The sequence below is a fragment of the Lithobates pipiens genome, unplaced genomic scaffold (genome assembly GCF_037356315.1).
Source record: "Lithobates pipiens isolate NorthernLeopardFrog02 unplaced genomic scaffold, aLitPip1_a1.2 Scaffold_16, whole genome shotgun sequence".
In the NCBI taxonomy this organism is placed as follows: Eukaryota; Metazoa; Chordata; class Amphibia; order Anura; family Ranidae; genus Lithobates; species Lithobates pipiens.
In genome coordinates this window covers 474,661,517-474,689,495 of record NW_027507748.1, presented here as the reverse complement: position 1 = coordinate 474,689,495, position 27,979 = coordinate 474,661,517, and the positions used below count along the sequence as shown (strand labels likewise).

General features: G+C 44.7%; 1 protein-coding gene across 3 annotated transcripts in view; it reads left to right on the top strand.

The window, feature by feature from the left end:
* NALCN (sodium leak channel, non-selective) overlaps nt 1-27,979 on the top strand; it is an 864,749-nt gene that overhangs the window by 218,214 nt on the left and 618,556 nt on the right. For all 3 annotated transcript variants that reach the window (XM_077482966.1, XM_077482963.1, XM_077482965.1), the window contains one exon: nt 25,598-25,737. In XM_077482966.1, coding sequence (XP_077339092.1) covers nt 25,598-25,737 — 140 coding nt within the window. The remainder of the gene's footprint in view (nt 1-25,597; nt 25,738-27,979) is intronic.

Sequence of the window (27,979 nt, the reverse complement as noted above, 5' to 3'; positions counted from 1 at the left end):
GGTCCTCTCCAACCAGGAGATCAAGTATCGCTGGGCTTTTCCCTTCGCAGTTAAATTTACCCACAAGGAACCTACTTGTTTTCCAGTCTGCAGGAAGGTGAAAAGCTTCTCCTCCACCTGAAGATTATCTCCCAGGAGGCTCCCATGGAAGTGTCGGCCAACGCAGCAGCTTCAGCCAAGCGTCCACAACCAACGAGCCCAGTCTCCCCCCTTTGAGCATCCGGAAAGAACAAGAAATCAAGGGATGGCAGACCCCCCTAACAAGGACTTCAGGAACCCCACACTGGTTTCCTTCAAGTTTGGAATCTACTTCGGGACAGGTTTCCCTCTGTTGTTGTGAGCCTTAGGCTCCTATTACGCCTTGTCCCCCTACAGGACCTCTTCTGGCTCCTCCAGATTAGGTTTTCCCCCCTTCCCCTTTTTTTCATTTTTTAATTCACCTGTTTTTCATCTCAGTTTTTCTTTTCTCGACGGCCATGTCGGGTGTTTTTTCCTTTTTCTTTTCCCCTTCACAGGGGAGGTGTGGAGGATCTGGTAAACTGCACACAATCGTTCTCTTCATAGCCCCTCCTTCATGGTTCCTCCACATTTTGATCTACCCATCGAACGTTTTTTTCCTTTGGGCAGGACTGAACTGTGACTGGTACATTTTGCTAGTTTTCCCTTTTTTTTCGCAGGTTGTTCCGTTTTCCTTTTCTGTTTTATACGACCTCTCATAAGTGGTGCCTTAAGCATATTTGTTTGATTTTTTTAAATGATTTTTCAGTCAGGGGCAGGGGTGACCCCCTTGCGCCTCCATCCTTCCCGCAAAGACAAGTTCTTGTATTTGCGGGACGGACAGCCGGCCCTCAGTTAGGGAGCCGGCTCCTTTGACCGTTGGTCTATGGGGGGTAATTCCCCCGACCTTTACTGTACTTATTTGTCGTTGTCTTCTCATGTATGTTTTTTTTCTCTCTTTACCTTTCCTCCCTTCTTCCTTTTTCCCCGGAGCCAGCCGCCAGGTCATGCAGGGACCACAGAGCCAATTCTGCATTGGTCTACCTCCTCGACGGTGGCAGGGCAAACGCTTTCAGCTAATCCTGACAAAATACTGAAGGCCTTCCGAGACTTCTATGCCAAACTTTACAGTTCAAACCAAGCAAGAGACCTCCAAGCCCGCAATGCCCTCTTCCGAGATTTGCCCATGCCTAAACTGTCGGCTGACCATAGAGATGTAATGGAAGCGGAATTCTCGACTGAGGAGATAAGGGAGGTAGTGAAAGCCCTCAAAACGGGTTCGGCTCCGGGGCCTGATGGTCTTTCTGCCATATATTATAAGACATTTATGGACCCCTTAGCTCCTTACATGGCAAAATTCTTCAACTCAATCGCTAAAGGTGCCCCATTAGATCCTCAGCTGAATTCCGCATTCATTACGGTTATCCCAAAGCCGAATAAAAGCCCGGAAGAGGTAGAAAATTACAGACCCATTTCTCTAATAAATAATGACCTTAAGATACTTACAAAGATCTTGGCCAACCGGCTAGCATCCTTTATTGGACGATATGTCCATAAGGACCAAGTGGGATTTATCCCTGGAAGACAAGGGCCGGATCTAACTAGGAGGGCAGTAGACATCATTTCTGTTCTTCAATCTAACTGGATAGGGGGTCCTAAACAAGAGGGTATGTTGCTGTCCATTGACCTACACAAAGCTTTTGACTCCATCGAATGGCCTTATATCTTCTCACTCATGGAACAATGGGGTTTCGGCAACAGATTTATGGGCATCCTTCATGCCCTCTACTCGAATCCGACCGCATCTATTCGATTGTTGGGCCATTACTCCCAACCTCTTACCATAGCCAGAGGCACTAGGCAGGGGTGCCCCTTATCCCCCTTGATCTTTGCCCTAGCTATCGAGACTCTAGCCATTGCCATCCGCATGAATCCTGACATACAAGGGGTCTCCTGTGGTGCCCAATCTCATAAATGCGGTCTGTTCGCAGACGACCTACTGCTCTTCCTCACCTCTATATACCTCTTATATTCGGCCAACTTCCCTCCCACCTACAAGAAGTTAGAACTAGACTTACGAAATTGGGCTAAGCATGGTCTTTCATGGCTGGGCAGGGTTCATTCCCTTAAAATGACTCTCCTTCCCAGACTTCTCTATCTATTCAGAGCAATGCCAATTGCCATCAGGACTGATCACCTTAAATCTTTTCAGAGGAAGGTAACTCAGTTTATATGGGGGAAGAAAGGTCACAGACTGCCCTGTAGCGCGCTTTTTAGGCTGTGAAAACAAGGTGGGATAGGAGTCCCGCGGCTGCTTTGGTATTACCAAGCGGCCAGAATTGCACAATTATCCACTGTTTACTCCCGGCTTGAAAAAACGGAATGGTTGAATATAGAGCGACAGGCCGCCCCATTACATACCTTAGACTTCCTGCTCTGGGTCCCCGCCAAGGAGAGACCCCCCATTCTCTCGCCCACCCTATCACAATCCCTCTCCCTTTGGGATAAACTTAAAACAAACAAATCCTTAGTGTCAGACTCCCACCCACTTGCACATATTTTTAATAATCGGGACTTCCCTCCGGGAATGGATATTAAGTCATTCAAGTGGTGGTTGGATAAGGGGCTGTACCGAATTGGTCATTTCTTTACTCCCTCGGGCCCGATCTCCCTGCAGTTTTGTAAAAAGAAGCTAGAACTCCCCAATAAGGAACTATTTAGATTTTCTCAGATTCAACATTACCTTAATGGGCTCTGGAGGGAGAAGCCGGGTCCTCCGCGCTTTTCTGATTATGAAATTTGGTGTGGTCAAGCCACAGATCAGAGAGGAGGGATCTCGATTATTTACCAAGCTCTTGCCCAGAATGGCAGTAAACCACCCTTCATGATAGCCTGGGAAAAGGATCTTCTCATCCAATGGAAACCGGAGTCCTGGTTCTCCTCCTACTCCAGAGCCTATAGGGGAATTAAGAATGTTTCCCTGATAGAAGCTAACATCAAAGTGTTGACCAGATGGTATTTGACCACGAACAAATTGGCCCGAATGTTTCCCTCGACCAGCCCCTTATGCTTTAGAGGTTGTGACATGGTAGGAACAATGGCCCACACTTGGTGGGAATGCATCAAACTCAGGCCATTCTGGCGGAAGATGTTCAACCTAATCTACCAGGTAACAAAAACTCAGATTCCTAGAACCCCTTCAGTGGCTCTCCTGAATGGCCCCATCCCACAAACGGGAAAGTATACTAGCATCTTGATCCACTTTATGCTGCTTGGAGCCAAGGTCACCATAGCCAAATCTTGGAAACAGCCCAGGGTTTCCCTTCAGGCAGTCAAACGTAAAATATCTTGGATTATGACCCAGGAGAAATTGACTAGCATTTTATTAGACTAAAAAGACAAATTCGAATTAGTCTGGGAACCTTGGGCCCAACATGTGGGCATCTCCCTCATCACTGGCATATGATGTAATCTGGATTTTTGGGCGCCTAGGTCCTGGCACTGGCTCTGTCGACTGGCTCTATTCTCCTTCCCCTACCTTGGCTTTACCCCCTCTACATGATGAACACCTCCTCCTGTCAAATATACCAGGTGATTCTTATCTGTTGACACCCACCGGGTGTTTATCAGCCATCTCTATCTTTCCTTCGTTTTCTTTTCTACTCTCTTCTGGGTCCCTTCACCCCACTGTTCCCCTGTCTTCGTCTTCTTTCAGACCCATAGCATTTTAATCTCATGATAGATTCTGAAGATAACGGTATTTTTTTTTTCTTTTTTTGACTGGTCTCAAGAGTGTATTGGCCTTATCTATGTAGGTCTTAATCCGGTTTTATAACCTCACTAATCCTTCAGACCCTTCTGGTTTTATTTTGGATACGGGGGGGGCGGGGGGGCCTGGGTTGGGCTTGCCTTGCACAGCAAGTTCCCGTAAGGGGTGCTGGGCTGGCCCCTAGGGCCTCTGGTCCTCCTGACCTTGGGATAGCCAGGGACTTTTATAGTCATACAGCATGTACTGTTAATGTTATGTTCCCTCTTTTTATTTGTATTGAGTTGGGACCCCCTGGGGTCACGGCCTTGCTTCATTGTTCATAACATTTGTTTCGCTGAAGGTCGATCAGTCTTTGATGTCTATCTTGAGATATTACTGGTACTTCTTTCTTGATTGTATACTTTTATAACCAATAAAAACTTTGAAAGAAAAAAAAAATTTCTCCCTCGGAATATCATAGTGTGCCTGAAGTTGTGAGAAAGAGATAAAATTGGTGTTATTATAAAGTGCTTGTAAAGTAATTAAAGATTTCTGGGTCCTGTGGAAGCTAGCATTTGTAAGGCTTGGTAAAAGTAAGAAAGGGGTTTCTCCACTGGTTGTTCTTCCGAAAAGGCAGATTCTACCGTTGTCAAATCCATTATGGTACGAATGGGTTTTGTAAGAGAATGAACAAAAGCTGATAATTGATGGTATCGCCATCGATCCATGAGTATCGTTGTTGAGGTAGGAATGTGTGTTGAGAGAGGCACTATGCCAGATGCAGTAGTGACTTGATGTAGCAGGGCCGTTGCCCCCAAGTTCCAGACATGAATTTTGGGATCTATGTTTCCAGGGGTAAAGTAGTTGTGGCCAGTCAGTGGCATCAGAGGAGAGTTATGTGTCCATTTGTGTGATTTTACACACCGAGTCCCATGTGATTAAGGTAGAACGTGTGAGCAGTGAGGTGGTTGCGTACAAAGTCCTATATTTCTTTGTTATCCATATTTGTGGGAAGAGATTTTCTCCACATAGATCTATCTCTATAGTTACCCAAAGCTTAGAATCTCTATGATATTTCCAATCCGAAATTCTGTTCAATATTACTACTAAGAAATATTTTTTAATGTCTGGTAAGGCTAAGTCACCTTCTCTTTTGGGTTTGGTGAGGAGGGTCATAGTAAGTCTGAGTCGTCTTCTGTTCCAAACATATCTGCAGATCACAGTTCTTAATAACGTAAAGAAACCGTGGGGATTACGTTCATCTTTACTACACTTTACTACACTGATCCTCCCCAACCATGAGTGTGCGAGTTGGGACCATTTCTGTAGGTCAGATCTGATCTCATTTAACAGGGGCGTGAAATTAGCACGATGATGTAGGATTAGGGGTGAGAAATATTCCCAGATATTTCATCGAATGAGCTTGCTAACTAAAGGGGAAGGATCTTTTCAGTTGGGCTACTGACGCTTTTGGGATTGATATGTTTAGAATCTCAGATTTTGTCATATTGATTTTAAAGTTGGAAATTGCACTAAACGCTGAAAAGGCTGACATCAGGTTGGGAAGAGAAATCATGGGTTGCTGTATATAAAACAAAGTGTTGTCTGCGTAGGAGTTCCCTACATTGATACCATGAATGTTGGAGTTTTGTCTAACCATCTACAGGAATGGTTCTAGTGATAAGGCAAACAAAATGGGTGAGAGGGGACAGCACTGGCGGGTGGCATTATATAGTGTGAAGGGGTCGCTTAGTGTGCCATTTATTCTCAGTGGAGCAGTGGGGAAGTTGTAAAGAGCGGATATTTGGGCTAGGAGGGAGGAGCCAATACCTAGGTGAGATAACGTTGCTATCAGATATTCCCAGTCCACCCTATCAAATGCTTTTTCTGCATCAGCTAATAGTAGAAGGGTGGGCTGGAAAGATTCACGTACATTAGCCATCAAAGACAGGGTACGAAGGGCATTGTCACATACCTCTCTGCCAAGGATGAAACCTGTTTTTTCCTTAGAGACCCAATGTGGGATCAGGGGGAGGAGCCTATTTTCTATGACTTTGGCGTACAATTTGGCATCTAAATTCAGTAGGAAGATGGGGTGGTAGCTTCCACAGATGCTAGGGTCTTTGCCATGTTTAGGTATTACTGTGATGTGCACATGGAGAGTTTCCGGTCGGAGGGCACTGCCTGTCGAAATCGTTTCGGCATAGCAAGTCAATCGGGGGAGCAAGATCTCTGCAAAGGAATGGTACCGTAAAGCTATCTGGGCCTTGTGCCTTACCATTAGCTATGGCTTTTAGTGCAACACGCATTTCCGAGGAGGTCTCCTTCCAGGGAGGCTAAAGTGTCAGAGGGGAGTTTGGGCAAATTGGTCTGTGACAGGTAATCCTGAATAAGCTCTAGAGTCCTGGTCTGATACATTTTGGTGAACATGGTATATTTGCTGATAGAACAATCTAAATTCTTTGGCTATTGCAGCAGTTTCATATATTAGAGTATCGTCTGAGGACTTAATTTTGGCTATGAAGGTTGCAGATTTTTTCTGTTGCAGTGAGCGAGCTAAAAGCCAGCCAGGCTTATTGCCCCATTCATGCAAACATTGGGCCACTATGTGGTACCCTGTCTATTTTCAGGGGATGGTCAGTCACGTGGCCTAGTAGGCCATTAAAGATACCTCAGATGAATGGGAGACGTCACTGGTCGCTTCATGTAGGCCTCTGATCTGTATGTTGTTCCACCTGTTGCGGTTTTCCTCTTCCTCGATTTTGTAGAGGGCCATCCTGTGTGCAATATTGAGGCTGTGAGTGGTGGTCTGCAGGCTTCTAATGGCGGCCGCATCTCGATCTAGGCACTGCTCCGACTCTTCCACATGTTCCAGCACTTGTGGTAGATCTGAGAGCACCGCTGAGAGCTCTTAATGGATCGTTCCAGACCCAGGAACATGGACGTCAGCCCCTACTTAGTGAGCAGATCGCCAAGCAGAGCCACTACTTTTGAGTTCCTGGACGGGCTGACCTCACCTTCCGAGCTCGCTGATGAGGCTGGGGAGCGGTGTCTGAGTTCGGGCCTATGACGAGAGGTGGAGCCCACCCCGAAGCCCTGCCATGTGGGGAGCAGCCTAGTCCATCCATGTGCAGAAGGTCTTCTGGTTCCGTGGCCAATAAATGTTTTATGAACCCCGAAGCAGTGACTGTTTTGGGTAATGACTTGCTTGATTTCTTACGCATGATTTGCGAGGTGACAGCAATATTACATTTCTGAAAAAGTTAGTTAAAGTTGATGTCAGCGCCAGAGCTTGAGAGAGATGCGTCCTCACTGATGCATACTGAAACCATGCCCCCCAGCACTGATACCTATTGAGTCTGAGAGACAGTCTCCTTAACAACCGAAGGGGAGGATCAGGTTAAGGAGAATGCTCCCACGTCTTACCGCTTTGTGCCATGGAGGTGAGCATACCAGCAATTTTACTCTCTAGGTCCACCAAAGTCACAACCAAGTCATCCTTCATGACATAAGTGGAGGTTGATGCCCCTGCAGCGAACAACATACCAGACAGAGGTAGTAGCTCAGATGTATCTGTTACATATGCTCTATTAAGTGATAATAAATATAGCGCAAACATGACCACAATCCTCAGAACTTGTTGGTGGTGCCTCTGTACCCAACAGAGGTATGCTCCTCCCTTCACAGTTTCCGGGAGACATCCTAAGCTTGCTGAGGAATAATGGGGTCTGTGCCACCTGGCAACCCCTCTCAGCTGTGAGGACAGTCCTGCAAAAATACACATCAATGCACAGCAAAATCCCTCTCACCTAGTTGCCAAGGGGAAGTCTGCCTGTGCCCCTTATGTGATAATCCACAGGTGCAGCTGCCTTGCCTGTTGCTATCTGCAAACGCTGTCTCAGGCACATCAAACATGCCAAAAACACCAACCATATGCATATCATTGCAATTTTTTTTTTGCCTTCAAGGCACCCCCAACACCCAAAGTGAGAAGGCGCCCCCGACATTCAAAATGTAATTTTTCTACACCTATTTGACAGGTGCATATCATTGCAATTTTTTACAGTAAGGCCAATTCTTGCTTTCATCAAAAGTACCTCTATAGGGTTATGGTGAGAAGGTGCCACTGACACCCAAAAACCAATTTTTCTTGATCATACATCACGGGACACAGGAGCTCATTACATAGTGGGTTATATAGTCACCTCTGGTGATTGGACACTGGTTAACCCCAATTAAGGAGAATTCCTCCCCTATATAACCCCTCCCATATGGGAGGCACCTCAGTTTTTTTCACCAGTGTCTATGGTGGTTGGTCACGTAAAACATGTGCTATGAAGAAAGCTCTGTGCAGGTCCCTGTGGGGGCCTAAGGGCTACAACAAACCGGATCCATATCTCGGGCCAATATTTGACTCCCAAGATGGTATGGTACCCGTGCCTCGCCAGCCGAAGAAACTAGGTTTTGCCTGTAAGTCCTCTCCTATTGGAAGACTGGGCTCTGGGAAAACCAGACTTGGTGTACTGTTTACACAGAGCGCACAAAAGTTTCTGGCAGAGTCTTTTACAAGGTCCAGGTGGGAGGCTCTTCTGAGAAAGAGCCCCAAATAAACCTGAAGGTTGGCTAACACTGCCCGCCGTGATGGGTGAAGGCTGGAATCTGTCTGTTTCAGCAATTCCTGTGGCGAGGATAGGTAAGGGAAGTTAATCCTATATATAATTATATGATGGATTTCTTCATTTTGAGTAGTTGTATGTCTTACTTGGTTTCCACCACTAGAGGGAGTAAGAGCAGCCTGATGCATACTTACATGCCTTTCAGTACACACGCTCAATGAAGCCTGTTTCTCCAGAGGTCTCATGTCTCCACTGCAGTCCCTGCCACAACAAGGTAATACAGGGGTCCCTTGTAGTCTAGGGGTCCCACGCAGCTCTGATGAGACTCCTTTCCCCCCCTGGATTCCGGCGGTCCTCGTGCACGCGCGTGGGGGCGCGAGCACTGCGCTGTGCGCGCTCCCGGGCTAATGGAGGAGAGGGGAGTGTGGTTGTGAGCCGTGCACGTTGGTGTGCACGGCGCTGTACTGAGCAGGCACCAGGCGGCAGTTTTAAAAGCCCAGAGCGTCAGGGGACTGTAAGTGAGAGACACAGGAGCTGTGGGCAGTAATCATCCCAGGGGATTGGATCCAGGCAAACCTAAGACACCTACTCAGCATCAGGTTGTGCAGTATTAAGCATATATATGTTATTGTGAGACTTTTAGCACAACAGTGATTGCACTTTGTACTAATACATCTGCTTTGTAGCTTAGGACTATGTCTCCTCGTAAGAGGGTCTCAGGGGGAGGTAAAAAGGGCACTGGTAAATCACCGCCTAGGTCCAGGGGTTCTAAAAATGCCTGTAAGTTACCATCCCCCCTGCAAGACTGGAGCCAGCCTCACAGGACGAGTCAGTGCCCCTGTCAGGTTTTACAGCCTCTCCTAATGTCCCAGCCCCGGTATATGTCACTGAGGCTCCCTTAGGGCTACATTGGAGGGTTTTGAAGGGAGAATCATGAATTTTATTTCTGCTTCCCTTAAAGATAGCAGGAAAAGGGGTAGATCCCCTCCCTCTGCTGAGATTCCTCTCTCAGATGATTCTTCTGACAATGAGGAGAGATCCCTATCTTGGGACAGGGATCTTGAGCAGTCGGAGGATTCAGAGGAAGAGGAGAGAGTCCCCTCCTCTCAGGCGCTCAGAAAGCAGGTGCAGTATTATACTGAATTGGTGCGTACCACATTCAGAATGCCTGCTGCTGAAGTCGCTACGTCCTCTGTTTCTTCCCTAGGAGTCAGGAAAATCCCACAGACTGCTTTTCCTTCCCAATTCATCCCTTAATGGATAAATTGATGTATGAGGATTGGGGACATCCCGATAAACTGTTTACTCCTCCTAAAAGGTTTTCTATGCATTATCCTCTGGAGGAAAGTTTCACCAAGAAATGGGGGGTCCCATCTGTCGATGTGGCTGTTTCTTGTGTGAATAAAAACCTGACCTGTCCGTTGGATAATGCTCAGGTATTTAAAGATCCAACTGATAAGAGTTTGGAAACATTATTAAAAGCCTCCTTTTCCATGACTGGCGCTGTAGTGCAACCTACAGTCGCAGCCGTGGGGTTGTGTCAGTTCCTCAAGGAACAGTGAGGAAGTGGAGAATTATGCAGAAATACCTCAAATTCTGTGTTTCATGATTGATGCGATTTTGGATTCTGTCCAACAAGCATCTCGTTTATCTCTCCTGTTGGTACACATGCGAAGGGCCCTATGGCTAAAGAATTGGGCAGCTGAGCTATCGTGCAAGAAGCATTTGATTGGGTTCCCGTTTAAAGGGGAACGTCTGTTTGAAGAAGAATTAGACAAATTCGTCCAAAAAATTTCAGGGGGTAAATCTACTCTCCTTCCAGTCAAAAAGAGCAAACGTCCGTCATTTAGGCGTTCTCTCTCTCCCGGAGCATCAAGCTCTAAGCAGTGGCGACAGCCTTCTCAACCCTCCTCTACAGGAAAGGCTCAAGGCCGGGCCCAAGGGCAGAAAAAGACTTGGGGGCAGAAGCCTGCCAAGCAGAGCCCAAAAGCTTCCTTGTGAAGGGGCGCCCCCGCTCGGCCGAGTGGGGGGAAGGCTTCGGCAGTTTGCAGAAGCCTGGCGGGAAGAGATCCGGGACAAGTGGATGATCTCTTCGGTGTCTCTGGGCTACAAGCTAGAGATTCAGGAGATTCCACCTTCTCGCTTTCTAAGGTCAAGGATCCCCAGGGATCCAGTAAAGCAAAAACCGCTATTTCTGGCTTTGGATCACTTACTATCCCAAGGGGTGATAGTAGAAGTGGACCCAAAAGAACAGGGTTCAGGGTTTTACTCAAATCTCTTCACCGTTCCGAAGCCAAATGGAAGTGTCAGACCTATCCTGGATCTGAAGGATCTGAACCGGTTTTTACGCATCCGGTCCTTCCGAATGCAGTCAATTCGCATTGTGGTCTCTTCCCTGCAAGGGGGAGAGTTTATGGCATCAATAGACATCAAGGATGCATATCTCCATGTGCCAATTTTTCCTGCGCACCAAAGATATCTAAGGAGCGGCGCCATTTTCAATTTGTGGCCTTGCCGTTCGGGCTCGCTATGGCCCTTCGAGTCTTCACAAAGATTCTGGACCCTCTCTTGGCAAACCTAAGAGCTCAGGGTATAGCCGTCATGGCTTATCTAGACGACTTGCTTCTCATGGAGAAAACAGTAGCGTTCCTGAACCACAGTGTTTCCAGAACACTAGAACACCTGGAACGCCTAGGTTGGATTATAAACCTAGAAAAGTCGTCTCTACAGCCTGCTACCAGGTTGGAATACCAGGGTATGTTTATCGACACCACTCAGGGCAAGGTGTTTCTTCCAAGGCCAAAAGCCTTGGCCATCGGGGATCTGGTGCGCCTAATTCTGGGCATGAGATCTTCCCCCATTCGGTTATGCATGAGACTGTTAGGGAAAATGGTCGCCTCCTTCGAGGCTGTTCCATTTGCCCAGTTCAACTCAAGGCCTCTGCAAAGATGCATCCTTGCGGCCTGGAACAGGAAGCCCCAATCCTTGGATCTTCCTATGCATCTATCCCCAGGGACACGCAGGAGTCTCGTCTGGTGGTTACAAACCGAATTTTCTGAAAGGCAAAACCTTTCTTCCTCTTCCATGGAAGGTTATTATGACAGATGCCAGCCTGACAGGCTGGGGAGCAGTGTTAGAGGAGACATGCTCGCAGGGGAAATGGTCTGCGATCTAGAGGCTATTGCCCATAAATGTCTTGGAGATCCGGGCAGTTTATATGGCTCTCATAAGGTGGTCTTCCAGACTACGGGGTCTCCCTGTTCGGGTTCAGTTTGACACTGCCACAGCAGTGGCCTATATCAATCACCAGGGCGATACCAGGAGTCTGGTAGCGCAAAAAGAGGTGAATCGCATACTTGTTCCATGCCTTTCTGCAGTCTTTATTCCAGGAGTGGAAAATTGGCAGGCGGATTTTCTGAGCCGCCAATAGTTGTGCCCAGGAGAATGGGCTCTGCACCCCGACGTGTTTTTGGACATATATCGCAGGTGGGGTACTCCAGACTTAGATCTGTTTGCATCCAGGTTCAACAGAAAACTGGACAAATTTGTGTCAAGAAGAAGAGATACACTTGCTCAGGGGTCAGATGCTCTGACAGTTCCCTGGGATCAGTACAATCTGATTTATGCTTTCCCCCCGTGCCCGCTTCTGTCGTGGTTCCTGGGAAGAGTCAAGAGGGAAAGAAAATCAGTCCTTTTGGTAGCCCCGGCTTGGCCCAGGCGACCGTGGTACACAGAGATCATGAAGTTGGCCATAGGGAGGCCATGGATCCTCCCTCTCCGGCCAGATCTGCTCTCACAGGGTCCAATCTACCATCCTGCTTTACACAGTCTGAATTTGACGGTTTGGCTGCTGAGACCCACATTCTGAGAGACCGTGGGCTTTCGGGGCCAGTCCTTTCTACTCTGGTTAATGCCAGAAAGCCGGCCTCCAGGCTTATTTACTACAAAATCTGGAGTGCATATGTTTCCTGGTGTGAACTCAGGGAATGGCATCCTAGAAAGTATGTCATTAGCAGGATCTTGGCCTTTCTCCAGTCAGGCCTAGAAATGAATTTGGCCGTAAGCACTATCAAGGTGCAGATTTCGGCCTTGTCAGTATTTTTTCAGAAGCCACTTGCATCGCATTCCCTGGTGCGGGCTTTCATCCAGGGGGCTATGCAGATAAGGCTGCCAGTCAAACCTCTGGTATGCCCATGGAATCTAAATTTGTTTCTCTCGGCTTTGCAGGGGCAACCTTTTGAACCTTTGCATCTGGCTTCATTAGTTCTTTTGACCAAAAAAATTGGTTTTCTTGGTAGCCATTTCCACGGCTAGAAGAGTGTCAGAACTAGCAGCTCTCTCCAGCAAAGAGCCGTATCTAATTGTTCATAAGGATTGGGTGGTCATGCGCCCCAACAGGTCCTTTCTACCTAAGGTGGTTTCGGGATTCCATTTGAATCAAGATGTAATCCTACCATCCTTTTTCCGGACCCACAGTCCGCAGAAGAAGAATCCTTGCACACTTTGGATGTGGTTAGAGCAATCAGTATATATCTTCAAGTAACGGCTCAGATAAGGAAAACTGATTGCTTATTTATTTTGCCAGAAGGCCCTAGGAAGGGCCAAGCGGCTTCAAAATCCACTCTCTCAAGGTGGATCAGACAGATTATTTCTCAGGCCTATAGTGTTAGGCCGCGTACACACGGGCGGATTGTCTGTCCAACTTAGTCCGCTGAACAGTGTTTCAGCGGACAATCCGCTCGTGTGTGGGCTTCAGCGGACTTTTTCAGCGGACAGTCTGACGAACAAAGTCTTACGGAATTTCCGTAAGACAGTTCGTTCAAACTTGGTTTTGTCCATCCAAACTTGGTTTCAGCGGACAGTCCGCTCGTGTGTAGGCAAGTTGGACGGACTAAGTATGGCGCATGCTCAGAAAGGGTTTACACGGCCGAAGGTTGCATTGCAGTGTATAGGACGTCGTTTTTCTAGTCCCGTCATACGTGCTGTACACATCATCATGCACGCTTTCAGCGGACTGTCTGCTCATCGTGTGTGGTCAAGTCCGTTCATGCAAATTTTGAACGGACTGTCTGTCGGATTGTCTGCCGAACTTAGTTGGGCAGACAATCTGCCCGGTGTACGCGGCCTTAGAGGGAAAATCCCTCCTTTTCAAGTGAAAGCACACTCTACTAGGGCTGTAAGTACTTCTTGGGCAGTGCATCACCAGGCCTCCCTGGCTCAGATCTGTAAGGCTGCAACTTGGTCATCAGTCCACACATTCACCAGATTCTATCAGGTGGATGTCAGAGGGCAAGAGGATATCGCCTTTGGGCGCAGTGTACTGCAAGCTGCAGTTTAGGTCCTCCGGCCCATGGCGGTCTATAATTATGATCTGTGTATGATCCCCTCACTCTGAGCATTGCTTTGGGACATCCCACTATGTAATGAGCTCATGTGTCCCGTGATGTATGATCAAGAAAATAGGATTTTTATATACAGCTTACCTGTAAAATCATTTTCTTGAGAGTGCATCATGGGACACAGGGCTCCCACCCCTCTTGGGTTTTACGTGGTTTCCTATTGCTTTGCTACAAAACTGAGGTGCCTCCCATATGGGAGGGGTTATATAGGGGAGGAATGCTCCTTAATTGGGGTTAACCAGTGTCCAATCACCAGAGGTGACTATATAACCCACTATGTAATGAGCTCCTGTGTCCCGTGATGTACTCTCAAGAAAAGGATTTTACAGGTAAGCTGTATATAAAAATCCTATTTTACTTATCCACTATTTCTATACAAAATCAAAGTGACACCAGAATGTATCCAAAAAATCTCTAATCTTGTTCCCAGTGCACTACATTGTGGCCTCATCATACACACTGGCTTCCCAGCTGTTGTTGAACAAAATAAAGGCAGCTTGCAGGGAAAATTTCATTTGTTTGGGCTTTATAAATGCAATTATTGCTGCAGCAGATTCTAGACATGGTACAGGTCTGCCACTTTACAAGTAGACTAAGGGGACCCCCAGGCACTATATAGGAAGGAATTTCAGGCTTTCGCTTTAAAAATCAAAACATCACTGCTCATTTAAAAATTAAAATTTTCACAAACTTTTATTGATGCACGTCCCCCAGGGCAGGACCCCGGACCCCTATACCCATTGTATGCCCAATTACTTGCATATAAGCCTTCAAAATGGGCACTTTTGATTTTTGATGGTCAGGTCCCCATGACTTTAATGGGGTTTGTTATTCAGGTCCAAACTTTCACGGTGCTCAGAAGCTCTAGTGCGAACTGAGCAGGGGTCTGTTCGGTCCACCCCTAATGGCTGGTTGTTAACGACGCCGGCGGGTACTGGTTCCTCCACAACCTGCTATTCATTGGGGATTAAGGAGCCAAAACCATTCATGGTCCTTAACAACCAGTGGTAATGCCTTCCCCCAGTGGTCAGCATACTCTAGCTCCTCTTGTGCTGGAGCAATGCTACTATACCATATACTACACTACAATGCTACTAAATATGCTGGCGCACACTAACAACCAGCATATTTTTTCCACATGACCCCAAAAAGCACCTAAAAATGAACCATAGGTGCATTGTTGGTGCATTTTGTGTGTGTTTCCCATTAACTTCAATGGAAGGTGCATCTTTGGTGCACGTTTTAAAAGTGCACCAAAGATTGAACATGCAGGACTTTTCAAATGGCATCGCAAACACAGTGCAGGAATGTGAAAAGTCCCAAAGACTTTAAAGGGATATCATTTTTAAAGCTAGAAAGGTGCATTACAGTGGGCCAAAAGTGTAGAGAAAGGGGTTTAAGAGGCAGAGATAAATAGCTTCCAAAACCAGCATCAGGTGATAAACAATCAATAATCTCTGCCAGCTGCTGGAAACACTCACTACTATGTAGAAGACACCACTCAGAAACCACAGTGCCACCAGCAGGTGTTCTGGCTGTTTTGCATGTTCTTAACAAGGCTAAATATGCAAATATATTTGTTCAACACATAGTAAATCATAGCATTTCCTGGAATCCTAAATTGCTTAATTCTTTGCACATAAGATAAGATACAGCTACATTATAATATTCATACAAATCGCCAATTTTCTTCACTTAGTCATCACTATAATTATTATTATTATTATTATTATTATAATACAGGTTTTATATCGCGCCAACAGTTTGCACAGTGCTTTACAACACGAGGGCAGACATTACAGTTGCATTACAATTTGGTACGAGAGGAATCAGAGAGCTTACAATCTAAAAATCACTATCTCTGATCTTGTACCTTGATTACTATTTTAGGGCCACATTCTAGTTATTTTCAAGTGGCTACTTCCAGAAGGACAATTTTTTTTAAGCACAGGATTAGAGCCTGAGGCTTCAAAAAAGGGTGGAATTAAGAATTAATATTCGCTATTGTCTTCCTGCTTGTCCTCCCGTCCATTCAGGAAGTTGGTCCTGAGACCCAGTTGGCTCTTCTCTCGTCAAGCTGCAGCAAGAAGCAGCATCCCCCTCCTAAGGTAAGGCCACTGATCACCGTCATCCGTCTCCCTCGGAGGGGGGGTGGAGCTGATCATTGCTGTCTGTCTCCCATGGGGGGAGTGGCACTGATCACCATCATTCGTCTCCCATGGGGGGGGGCGGACAATGATCGCTGCCAACTGTCTCCCACGGGGCGGACAGATTTGTTTGCCCCCCCCCAAATATTGAGCATTAGCCACCACTGTTGCACAGTAATCTGAGAGTACTGAATTGGCCTACACAGTTTCTAGGTATGACGCCTTTCAGATAAGCTGGAATGGGTAGTTTGCATCATATATGTGTCACCAACAGAACTATGTGAGGCTATCAAGTCACCATTATCCATTATCTCTAAGAATAATACTGAATAATTTTAATTGATCTATCTATCCCAAAAAATATGTGCAATAAATTAAATAAACCTAAAGTCCTGCAATTAACCACTTCAATACAGGGCACTTTCGCCCCTTTCCTTTCCAGCCCAATTTTCAGCTTTCATCGCTCTAGCGCTTTCAGTGACAATTGCGCGGTCATGCTACACTGTACCCAAATGAAATTTTTATCATTTTGTTCGCACAAATAGAGCTTTATTTTGGTGTTATTTATTCACGACTCCGTTTTTTATTTTTTGCGATATAAGCGCAAAAAAAGCGGAAATTTGGAAAAAAAACAATATTTTCTTTTTTCCATTTTAAAAGAAATCCAATAAAATCAAATTTTGTCATAAATTTAAGCCAAAATGTATTCTGCTACATGCTTTTGGTAAAAAAAATTCCGTTAAGTGTATAATAATTGGTTTGTGTGATCACGGACATATGTACGCAAATGATCATGTACATATGTGTGCAGGTCATCACGTACATATGTGTGCAGATAATCATTGGGACATGTGATTTTAGTGGGACATATGTGGGGGACATGTTTTTTATTATTAGGGACATGTGTTTTTATCATTTGAGGACATGTATGTTTTGGGGACATGTGTGTTTTGAGGACATATGTGGGGACTGTGTTTACACTGTGTTGTGTGTGGTGTGTTTACACTAGACTGATGATCAGTGAGTAAAAAGCTGTAAAAAACAGCTCATACTCACTGATCATCAGCCGGCTGCAGCGTTCTGCTCTCCTCTCCTCAGCGATGACTTCCGTGTGAAGAGAGGAGAGCCGATTGCCTAGCAACCGGCTGTTTGTTTACATCACATGACGGCCGTGATTGGACACGGCCGTCATGTGATCAGGAGGGCCAATCACAGAGCCCTCCTGCCGATCTGAGATGTGCCGTGTCCGGGTGACACGAGCACATCGGGATCGCGCCGCTGCGGTTAAAGTAAATAATAAAAAAGATACTATATTAATACATAAGTGACTCTATGTGAAGTGTATACAACTCATAAACCATGTATCTCTCCAATTGGTAACATAATGTGCTTAATGATCACAACAATCCACCCCAATATGCAGTGGGTCCCACCACTATTCTTCAAATGCGCTCACCTCCAATCACCTCACCTCAAATTCAAAAGCTTTCACTTCCAATAGGTCTATATTGTCATTTTCCCTTGCGGGTATGAGTATGCTCAGTTGCCTCCTCACATAGGGATCTTCACTTTTATAAAATGCCACCTGGTATGTGTCCCTTTAAGAGACCCCCAGTTTCTGCCATTTCTGCTGTTAAAATGGTCAAGCAGACATGGGATGGGCTCTCATAGTGTAGTAAAATCAGTACCAGAATTTTATTAAAAGAATTGCACTTACAATCAAGAAGTGGTAAAATGTACCGTGATCCAACTATCCTGCGGCATTAGTGTGAAGGAGCATCAGTGTGGCTAAAGGGGCACTCCTGAATGCCCTGAAATATGTAAATGCACCCCCTCCACTTCCTGTCATCACCCAACCGAAAGAGGTGCTGTTTGGAGCCACAGCCATCTTGCCATTTCTGAAAACTGTTGATGCTTATGTTCCAGCCTGAAGCCTGACAGTTGTACTTCCATAAATAACTCTGCTTCAACTTGCTACATGCCTGCAGAGCTCTGCAGCCTCATGGTAATCCATTGGAGGTCTATATGGGTTTATAACAAACCTTGATCCATTATATCCATTATAGGGATCCGGGTCCTGCCCTGGGGGACATGGAGCTGAAAAGCTCTCCATCTCTGTTTTGGCCCAGAGGTAATCGTTCACCATGTGATGCAGACGCTGGCGATGGGATTTGGAAGCTTACAGCCCTGGACTGGGAGGACTAAAAATATTTGGAAATACATTACTTAGGCGGACACCTTCTCCAATGCTCCTCTCTTGACCAACAGAAGACTCAAAACTACGTTTTCCACGACACTGTGACCTACTGGAGTCAGGAAAAATGTTCAATAAGATCCTCTTTAATGTGTCCTCAAGAGATTTTATCTTCTGCACTCTCTGTGGGGACGGGATGAGTTCTGAGACCTTCCCCTTATAACGGTGGTCAAGGAGGGTTGCCAACTAGTAATCATCCTTCTCCTTTATGCCACGTATTCTTGGGTTCTCGGAAGCAGGAGGTTGTCCATGCGTCTCAAATTTGCAAAGGCTTGAGAAGCAGACTCCTCGGGGTCACTCAGGATGACAGCATCTGGAACTTCCTCCTACCAGCCATGTACTACTCCCAAGAGTCCTGGGGTTGGAAAGCCATCACTTACACATTGATGCATGTCTTCCTATTCTTCAAAGTCTATGAAAGTGCCAGAATCCTCCACGCCATCCTCTTCCCTTCTCTCCTCCTGTGTGTTCTGTGACATAGGAATGATGGCATCTGGATAAAGTGGGCCTTGAGAGGAAAGGAAGTCCTCCTCTTCCTCCTGCTGCTCGGCTTCCAGTGCCCTGTCCATAATGCTGCACAGAGTCTGCTCCAGCAGGAACACAACAGGGATTGTGTCAAAGATGCATGCACTGTCGCAGCTCACCATCCTTGTGGCCTCCTCAAATGGTGGCAATACAGTGCATGCATCCCTAATTATCAGCCACTGGTGTGGGGAAAAAAATCTGAGGTGGCCTGAGCCTGTCGGCATGCCGTACTCGCAGAGGTACTCGTTGATGGCACTCTGCTGCATACGTAGCTGCTGCAGCATTGCCAAAGTCAAGTTCCACCTGGTGGGCATGTCACAAATCAGGTGGTTTACAGGCAGGTGGAATTCCTGCTTAATTTCTGCCAACCAAGCACTGGCTGTGTATGACCGCCTGAAATTGCTACAGACTCTACTGGCCAGCTTTAGAACATCTTGCAACCCTGGGTACATATTTAGGAAATGCTGCACCACCAAATTGAGGACACATGCCAGGCATGGCACATGTGTCAACTTTACCTGTCTAAGGGCGGACAGGAGGTTTGAGCCATTATCGCACACCACTATTCCTGGCTCCAGCTAGCCTGGTGTGAACCACCTCTAAGCCTGTCTTTGCAGAGCTGCAAGAAATCTCTGCTCCAGTATAGTTTCTGTCCTCTAAATATACCAGCTGAAGCACTGCATGGCAACTTTTAGCCTGACTCATGGAATAGCCCTTTGACCGCTTAGGGGGTACCTTATGTTCATAGGACAATTCTACAGAGGAGGGCATGGAGGTGGTGGAGGAGGGGGTAGAGCTTACAGGTCTGGCATCATCACCATCAGCTGTATGGAGACGTTGGGGCACAACAAGCTTTCGAGTTGCAAGCAGCATTCCCCAGTGTGTTGTGACCAAAATATATTGTCCCTGCCCATGCTTTCTGGACTACGTGTCAGCAGTAAGGTGGATTCTACAGCTGGCTTCCTTGTCCAACGATGCCAGAACATTCCCTTCCATGTGATGGTAGAGAGATGGAATGGTCTTATGTGAAAAGTAGTAGGGACTGGGAACCTGCCATTGTGGTACAGCACATTGTGCGAATTCACGGAAGGGGGCAGAATATACCAGGCCGAAAGGCAGACATTGGAGAGCCAACAGCTTTGACAAGCTTGCATTTAGACACTGGGCATGTGGGTGGCAGGGACTGTATTTATTTTTTCCGCTGCAGCACATGGGGCAGAGAAATTTGCCGGCTACAGTCTACAGCTAGTGGTTTGCTGCTGGCAGATGTGCTGCTAGGACCTGGAACAACTTGTGCTATACCATCATCCCTGTCAGTGGAGGCTGCTGAGAGGTAATGACTCGGTATAGCAGGGGCAGTGGGTAAGGAGAAGGAAGAGGAGGAGCGACAGATTTGTGCCCCTTTTGTGTGTCTTTTAGGTGCTCTTGCCAGGCTGAGTGCAAGTGGTACCCAAATGGTTGGTGTTTTTGCCATGTTTGAAGTGCCTGAGACACAGTTTTGCAGATAGCAACAGTGCAATCTGCTGCAGATGTGCTGAAAAAGGCCCAGACAGCTGAGCTTTGGGGAGTGGGCCAGGAGATAACAGATACAGAATGTGGTGGAATAGGGTTGCTGCTCTCTGCTATTTCTTGATAGCGACCCCCTTGGGGTTGTGCTGCCTCACCTTCAGTTTTCTCCTCTGCTCTATCTGGCACTCAAGTCACATCAGTGACCTCATCATCATCATCCTCTCCATCATTATCTCCATCTCCTCCATCTTTATCATTACCACTGGAGACAACTTGGCAATACGCTGCGGCTTGAGGAACATGAATGCCAGTTTGTCTACTAGTGGTCCTCCCTCTCTCTAGGCTCATGTTCCTGTCATTCTCAACCTCAGAACCAACATCTGAAACCAGTAATGGCTGGGCATCATCAAGGATCAAGTGGCTGATGCTGTGGACAAATAACGCTATGGGGCTATGGCAGGAATAGATGTAGACAAGGAGGCAGGTTTATCCTGCCTCCTTGTCTACACCTGGCAGTAACGCATACAAAACTATATGGCGTTAAACTGACAGTAACACACACAGAAATAAATTGTGTTAAACTGGCAGTAACGCACAAAAATATATGGCGTTAAACTGGCACTAACGCACACAAAACTATATGGTGTTAAACTGGCAGTAACAGACACAGAACTATATGGCGTTAAACAGGCAGTAATGCACACAAAACGATATGGCGTTAAACTGGCAGTAACGCACACAGAAGTAAATGGCTTTAAACTGGCAGTAACGCACACCGAAGTAAACGCCGTTATACTGGCAGTAACGCAATCAAATAGACAGTGTTCAACCGTCACTACACTGACGCTTTCTGAACTGTCCCTACTCTTGCTATTCACTAACAAAGATTACTAGCACGGTCTCACTACACTACACTGAAACTATATGAGCTATACCTACTCTACACTAATGTATGTATGAATGACACAGTGTCACTACACTACAGTGAAACTATCTGAACTGTCCCTACACTAGCTGCACACTATGCAAAGCTGAATGATGGTCCAACTCACTACTCACAATATCCCTAGACTGACACTAAACTAATATTCTACACTGATAATTGAAGAAAAATAGCACAGTACAGCACACTAACAGAGCCCTGTTCTATCTCTCGCCACACCAAAATCACACTGAAAAAGGCTGCCATTGAAAGCATACTTTTATACTGTGGGGCGGGAATGAGCCATGACTGGATAAAGTCACAATGACAGTGTCCAATCATGACTCTGACAGTGCTTTGTGCCCTGATTGGCTGAAGCTTTCACTGCTTCAGCCGATCGGGGCTTGCAATGCACTGTTCAGCGCCATAATGCATTGTGGTCAGTTCGGGGGCTGAACAAACAGTTGAATGACCATTCAAAGACCGTTCAATGAACTTATGCTCGGGACAAACTGTTCGGCCATCCCTACTAATAATGTGCTCACTAAATATACTCATAATAATAAGCAGAACATTTTGTATTTAGAGCCACCTCCTCTTGTAATCCCAGTTACTTGCTCTGAAATTTGGATTTCCCTATACTTAACCACCAAAGTCACCCTTGCTATCATTGCAAACAATATACTAATCACAAATCAACAGGCTTCTTCTCATGGCTGGGCTCAGGTGTCGGCTAACTGCCAGCTCCTATCTCTCCACAGTGACTCACCCGTTGATGATATCCTGCTTGTCAGTCCTGCCTACTTAAGCCATCCATACCAGATGATCTCTGCCTTCACCTTGGTCACATCTCTAGAGACACTGTCCTGTGTTCCTGTTAAAGACTTGCTTGGCTGACATCCCTTCTGGCTCCAGATCCTACTTGCTGTTCTACAATGCTCATCTTTGGCTCCCTGACATTTTGGCTTGTCTGACTATCGGTTCTGGTTCCTGAACTCTGGCCATGTTTCGAACTACATTTACTCTGTTTACCTTTTTTATTATTATTATTATTATTAATAATAAACAAGTGTGATTTAACTGTACTTCTGTCTCAGTCTGATTCATGGTTTCTGACACTTCTGTTGCTTTTTACTTGTTCTCTTGATCCGCCCTCCGCTTCTGATGAGACTTTGCTATGCTGGACTCTCTTCATTATTTATATAGTGCTTTTTTCCTTGGGAACTCAAAGCTCTTTATCTGCTGTTGGGGCAGCCATCTAGGGCATACCGAGTTACATAGTTAGTAAGGTTGAAAAAAGACACCAGTCCATCCAGTTAAAACTGTGGTGTGTGGGTGTGCTTGTGTTTATGTCAATATTACATTGCATATTTGCATATATAGTTGAAAAGTCAGTTTCCTCCTAATGTTGCAAGCTCCCTGGAGCCCCTCAACCCGCCTGGTTGAAAATGCTGGGTCCATACACTGGTGGGGTACCACACTACCACAGCAGTTTAAGGTTGAACCGCTTCTCTTCCAATTTTAGCAAATGGCCGCCTGTCTTTTTGAATTCCCTTTCCCTGAAAAAAAAATTCACCAGTAAGATATTTGTACATTGCTATCATATCTCCTCTCAAGCGTCTCTTCTCCAGAGAGAATAAGTTCAATGCTTGTAGTCTTTCCACATAGCTGAGATCCTCTAGTCCCCTTATTAGCTTTGTTGCCCTTTTCTGGACTCTTTCCAGTTCCAGCACATTCTGCTTGAAGACTGGTGCCCAGAACTGAACAGCATATTTAAGATACGACCAGACCAAAGTCTTGTAGAATGGAAGAATTATCATTTTATCTCTGGCGTGAATCCCCTTTTTAATACATGCCAATATTCTATTGGCTTTTCTTGCAGCAGCTTGACATTGCATGCCATTGCTAAGCCTGTCATCTGCTAGGACCCCCAGGTCCTTTTCCATCCTAGATTCCCCCAGAGGTTCTCCCCCTAGCGAGTAACTTACATTCGTATTCTTAGCACCCAAATGCGTTACTTTACATTTTTCAACATTAAACCTCATTTGTCATGTACTTTACTTGGTATATCATACTAGGGAAATTTAAGACAGTAGCCAATTAACCTACCAATAGGTCTTTAGAGTATAGGTGAAATAGAGGAGTATGTGGAGGAAACCTAGACAAGCACAGCGAGAACAGGCAAACTCTATTCAAATAGTGCTCAGACTGGGATTTAAAGAAAGGACTCCAGAGCTGAAAGTGCTATCCACTAATCCACGGGTCATTTCATTTATCCACACTCCACAGGCATGCTAAAACTAAAATGCTAGTCTTTTGTCATCACCATATCCTAGGATGAATATTGTATCACTCACGTGTAAATGAACAGGAAAGTTAAATTCTTATCCTGAATTCTGCTTTCTGGCTCATCTACCTCAAATGATGCTTCACTATGTTGGTCTCTAAGATGATTTCCAATAACAATTTCAAATTTTATCTCAGACCTACAAAGTGCTCTCTTGCCTATACTCGGCACTAACTGACTTTTTTCATAGCTTCAGCAACAATCACTGGGCTATTTTTAGATGAATGTTTAAAAAGTGGCACTTGGCAGATGGCTCTGACCATTTCCAAGCATCCATCAAATGCTCTAACTGATTGAATATTCTGTTCAGTACAAAAGATTACTTTCTGGACATTTCATTGTGCAAAACAGATTAAATGTTGTGGCAATTCACTGCATTGGTTTAGGTGAGCAGGTGATTGTGCACTAAGAAGAGTGTTATAGTTCACCTATACAAACATGTGTACAATAGGCATAATGCATTCTGTTCAGTCTCTGATGTACCACTGCTTCCCCCTCCACTTTCTTATAGCAGAGCTATTCACCGCATACAGTACATTGTTTACTTTTTCTTTTATCCATTATTCCTTTAGTTTGAATGCTTGTCAGAGAAGGTTGATCTCTCTTACTGTATCATGTTTTGCTTTATATTCTTAAGTCTTGTTCAAATATTTTTGTCAAATGGCACTACAAAGTCTACATTGTGGAATGCCACAGAAGAAAACTGTGCCATGTAAATAAAGGTGAGGTTTGGGCTTGCCACTACCATGGTTACAGATTCAAAAGTCGCAGTCCGTGAGAATTTATGTGTGGATCCTCCCAGAGAATTTTTTAAAACTACAGTGCATTGCATGGTCTTTAAACTATGGTCAGCAGGTTTAGGCAAATTTGGGGTATTTTCTCAACCAATACCTAAACTATAAAAGGGGAGGGAGCGCAGTGCAGCCAGAGCATTAGTGAACGATGTTATGGAAAAAACACAAGGGAAGCTGAAAAACTGCAGTGAGAATGATCAGAATAATTAGAAAACTGTACTTTAATTCTGATTTATTTGTCCCTTTGTTGCCTTTTTTGCTTATTATCAGAGATTTTTTGTCTTTTAATGTATTGTGGTTAGGATCGGCATACATATTTTGGTTGCTGTCCCATGCATAACAATTTTTAATGCTGCAAGGCTTCCCATTAAAAAGGAGGCTTTTGTTTCAGGGGGTGGTATTTTGCGGTTTACATTTATATTGGAGGTATATTTATTTTTATTTTGTTATTAATACCTTTATATTAGGTTAAATTTCTTTTGTTTTTGCTGCAAAAATGAGCAATATTTTGATGCTCTCATTTCTTTCTTTTTTTAAATTTTATATTGATATGGCCCTTTCACAGTTTGCAGTGCTCAAAGTAAAGCATTTACATGTCTTGGAGCTTCAAGCGGAGTTCCACCCAAAAAAATGTAACTTCCTCTTTAAGTGAAGGTGATCCCCTGACATGCCACATTTGGCATGTCCTTTTTTTTTTTTTAGGGGGGGAGCAGATACCCTCTTTTTAGGGGCATCCAGCTCCCACTTCCTCCCAGGGCTCCGCTGAGCCGGAAGGAAGTTCACCTCTCCCCCCCTCTCTCCGTGCAATCTTCTGGGACACGTCACAGGTTTTTGTAGCTGCTGTCTCCTCTGCAGCACTGCTCCTCCACTTCCTGATCTCACAGGTCACCTGGTCCCATAGGTTCCAGCTGATGTCAAACAAATCCTCTGAGGAAGGAGTGGGAGGCACTGGTGGGGGCCCCAGAAGAAGATGTAAGTGGCCAAACTTTGCAATACCATTGCACAGAGCAGGTAAGTATAATGCCTTTTTTATTTTAGGGAAAAAATTACATTTAGAGACATTTTAATGTTTATACACACATTAAGCATTTGTGCCTTTGTATAGGTTTATGTGGAATGTGGTTAATTATATATACAGTTTCTATGATTAGGTCGAAGTAAAGTAGATAGTGTCACACTTTCATTGGCAATCTAAATTAATAATGCATTGTATATATTTTAGGTCAGTACTGGATAAAGACTAGTCATAATAGAAGAGAAATGTAATATATTTTTGTTAATGTGACATAATCCAAAATACCTTTGTGGCTTCATTTCTATTTACTTTTTATTAAACCAGGTATTTGAAATAGCAGATGTAGTGGATCAGATGTCTCCATGGGGAATGTTGAGGATTCCACGTCCGCTGATAATGATTCGAGCTTTCCGCATTTATTTCCGATTTGAGCTGCCAAGAACTAGGATAACAAATATTTTAAAGTATGATTTTCCTACTTTACTTTAGTAAATATATTCAACTAATATGTATGATGCAACTTTACTTTTGTGTTACCAGCAGCAGGTGTGTAGAGTCTAGCACATTGAGTAAAACACATATCATAAAGCACACTGTGTTTTTCACCTTGGAGCCAACTGTTTGCATCAAGTATCCAAGTAATATGAGTAAATGTCCAAAATATAAGTCATGCCAGAACAAAAAAATTGCAAGCCAGTGTTAGGTTAGTTTGTAAATTCTTCTCATATCAAGGTCAGGAGAGTTGAGAATTTCAAATAACATGGTTCAGAAATACTTTCTCATAAGATTTTGTTCCTCAAAAGGAAACCCGTCACTTCCCAGATTACTTATTAAAATTCCCTAAAAATTACTTAAAGATCTGAGATTTAATTTCCTGATTTGCATTCAGCTAATTAAGATGTAAAATTGCCTTAAGAAACATCCTAGCTAATTAACATATGAGCCTGTATGCTCAGTGTTCATACACCTATTGATAGATTGTTCAGTATAAAATATTTTTATATATTTTTTTAATAACTTTTATATTACTGTTTTATATTACATTGCGTTTTCTAATTAGCAATAAATGAATATGTTAACTGCATATGTATTGATTTGTGTTAATCATTTACATTAGCATCTACAAATTCCATTAAAAGCCGCGCATGGATGGTTAAAGAAGATCAATTCTTAAACATGTTTTATGTTTTGTTTTGTTTTTTGTTTTTTTTAACAACGTGGGGGTACAAATGAGCGATTAATTCTGTTGGGCTTTGTTATGCATGGCACAGTTTCCGACACCACTGATCGCTCATTCATAAAAGTGAAAACTCATGGTGCACTGTGGCGATGTGTGATTCATTGGCCCGGGCTGTGCAGGTGTAAGAGTAGCTGCGGATAGACACACAGAGCCGCAGCACTAAGTAATCTGCCCCTTCTATTAATGAGCGATCAGCTGTGGCTTTGTGTAAAGTATTTTCAGCTGCTTGCACATTTACGCAGAGCATCAGTAAAGACCTTGCAGAGAGTCAAAGCTCTGAGGGATATTTTACTCTTATGAATGAACAAGCAGTGCTGATTGTACTTTCATAATAGCAACAAGTCACTCAGCTTAGAGAAGAGTCAGGGCTCTGTGCTGGCTTTACCTTCCCCACAGAAAAGCTCTTAATATGGGCTTCAAAAGGGGTTGGAGCTACAGCCAGCATTAAGAGGTGTGTTTGGGGGCGCAATGGGGCCACCAATTAGAAAGGTACCAAGTGCTATTTGCACCTGGCCTCCTGAGGAGTTCAATGCAAATGCTAAATGCTGCAAACATGTATAACATTTATGTGTAACCCTGTACTAACATCCCACATGGTTCATACTTACAAATAAGCAGTTCTCCAAATACACTGGTTATAAATAAATCCCAATAATTCAGGGGTTTTAAATCCCAAAGTCCCAGTTCACCCTACATTAACAGTAGTATCAGCAGCAGTAATAGTAAGAGGGCTGTGCATAACAGCGAATGTACCTTCATAATCCATGGCAGTTGGTTTCCTTAATTGTGGTCCTGTTTTCTGTTCAGTACAGGTAACATACTCTGTTGCTCCTTTTGGGGTCCTGACTATTCAATCCTTCAGCAGCTTTTCTCTTCAGTCCTCACAGCAGCAGCATTCTTTGCTCCAGCACCATATGGATCCCCCCCATCTTAAGACTTGGGATTTGAGACCATGCCTCCCTGCCCTCTTCATGAACACTATAGTTTCCAGGGGTGTTCTATCTGGAAACTTCCCTTGCTAAGAAAGTCATTGTTCTATCCTTCACACATGTGGCCTTTTCTCACCCATAATAAATAATAAAGATCCCAGCATCTTCTCTTCAGGAAACTATTGCTTCCTTGCTAGTATCTTGTATCCTCTTCTGAAGATCCTGTATGGTTATAGTCACATAAGAAATTTTAGATGTTTGGGTGTAATAAGTAAATGCTGCAAAGAAATAAGCATATAGTGCAAAGTACACTACCCATACCAAAAAACAGTAGTGACTGAAACTAGGTCGAGTTCAAGATATTTTTTAGTGGCTACTTCGGTTTGCTCTTAGTGCTTTATTCACTAAACTGTTTTAGTGAATAAACCCAGTTGCCCATTACCTCTGCTGAACTATGAAATACAAGAAATAAAAGTTCAAATCAACGTTTTTATGTGAATTTCTATTTCTCCCTTGAGTGATATCCATTTCAGAATA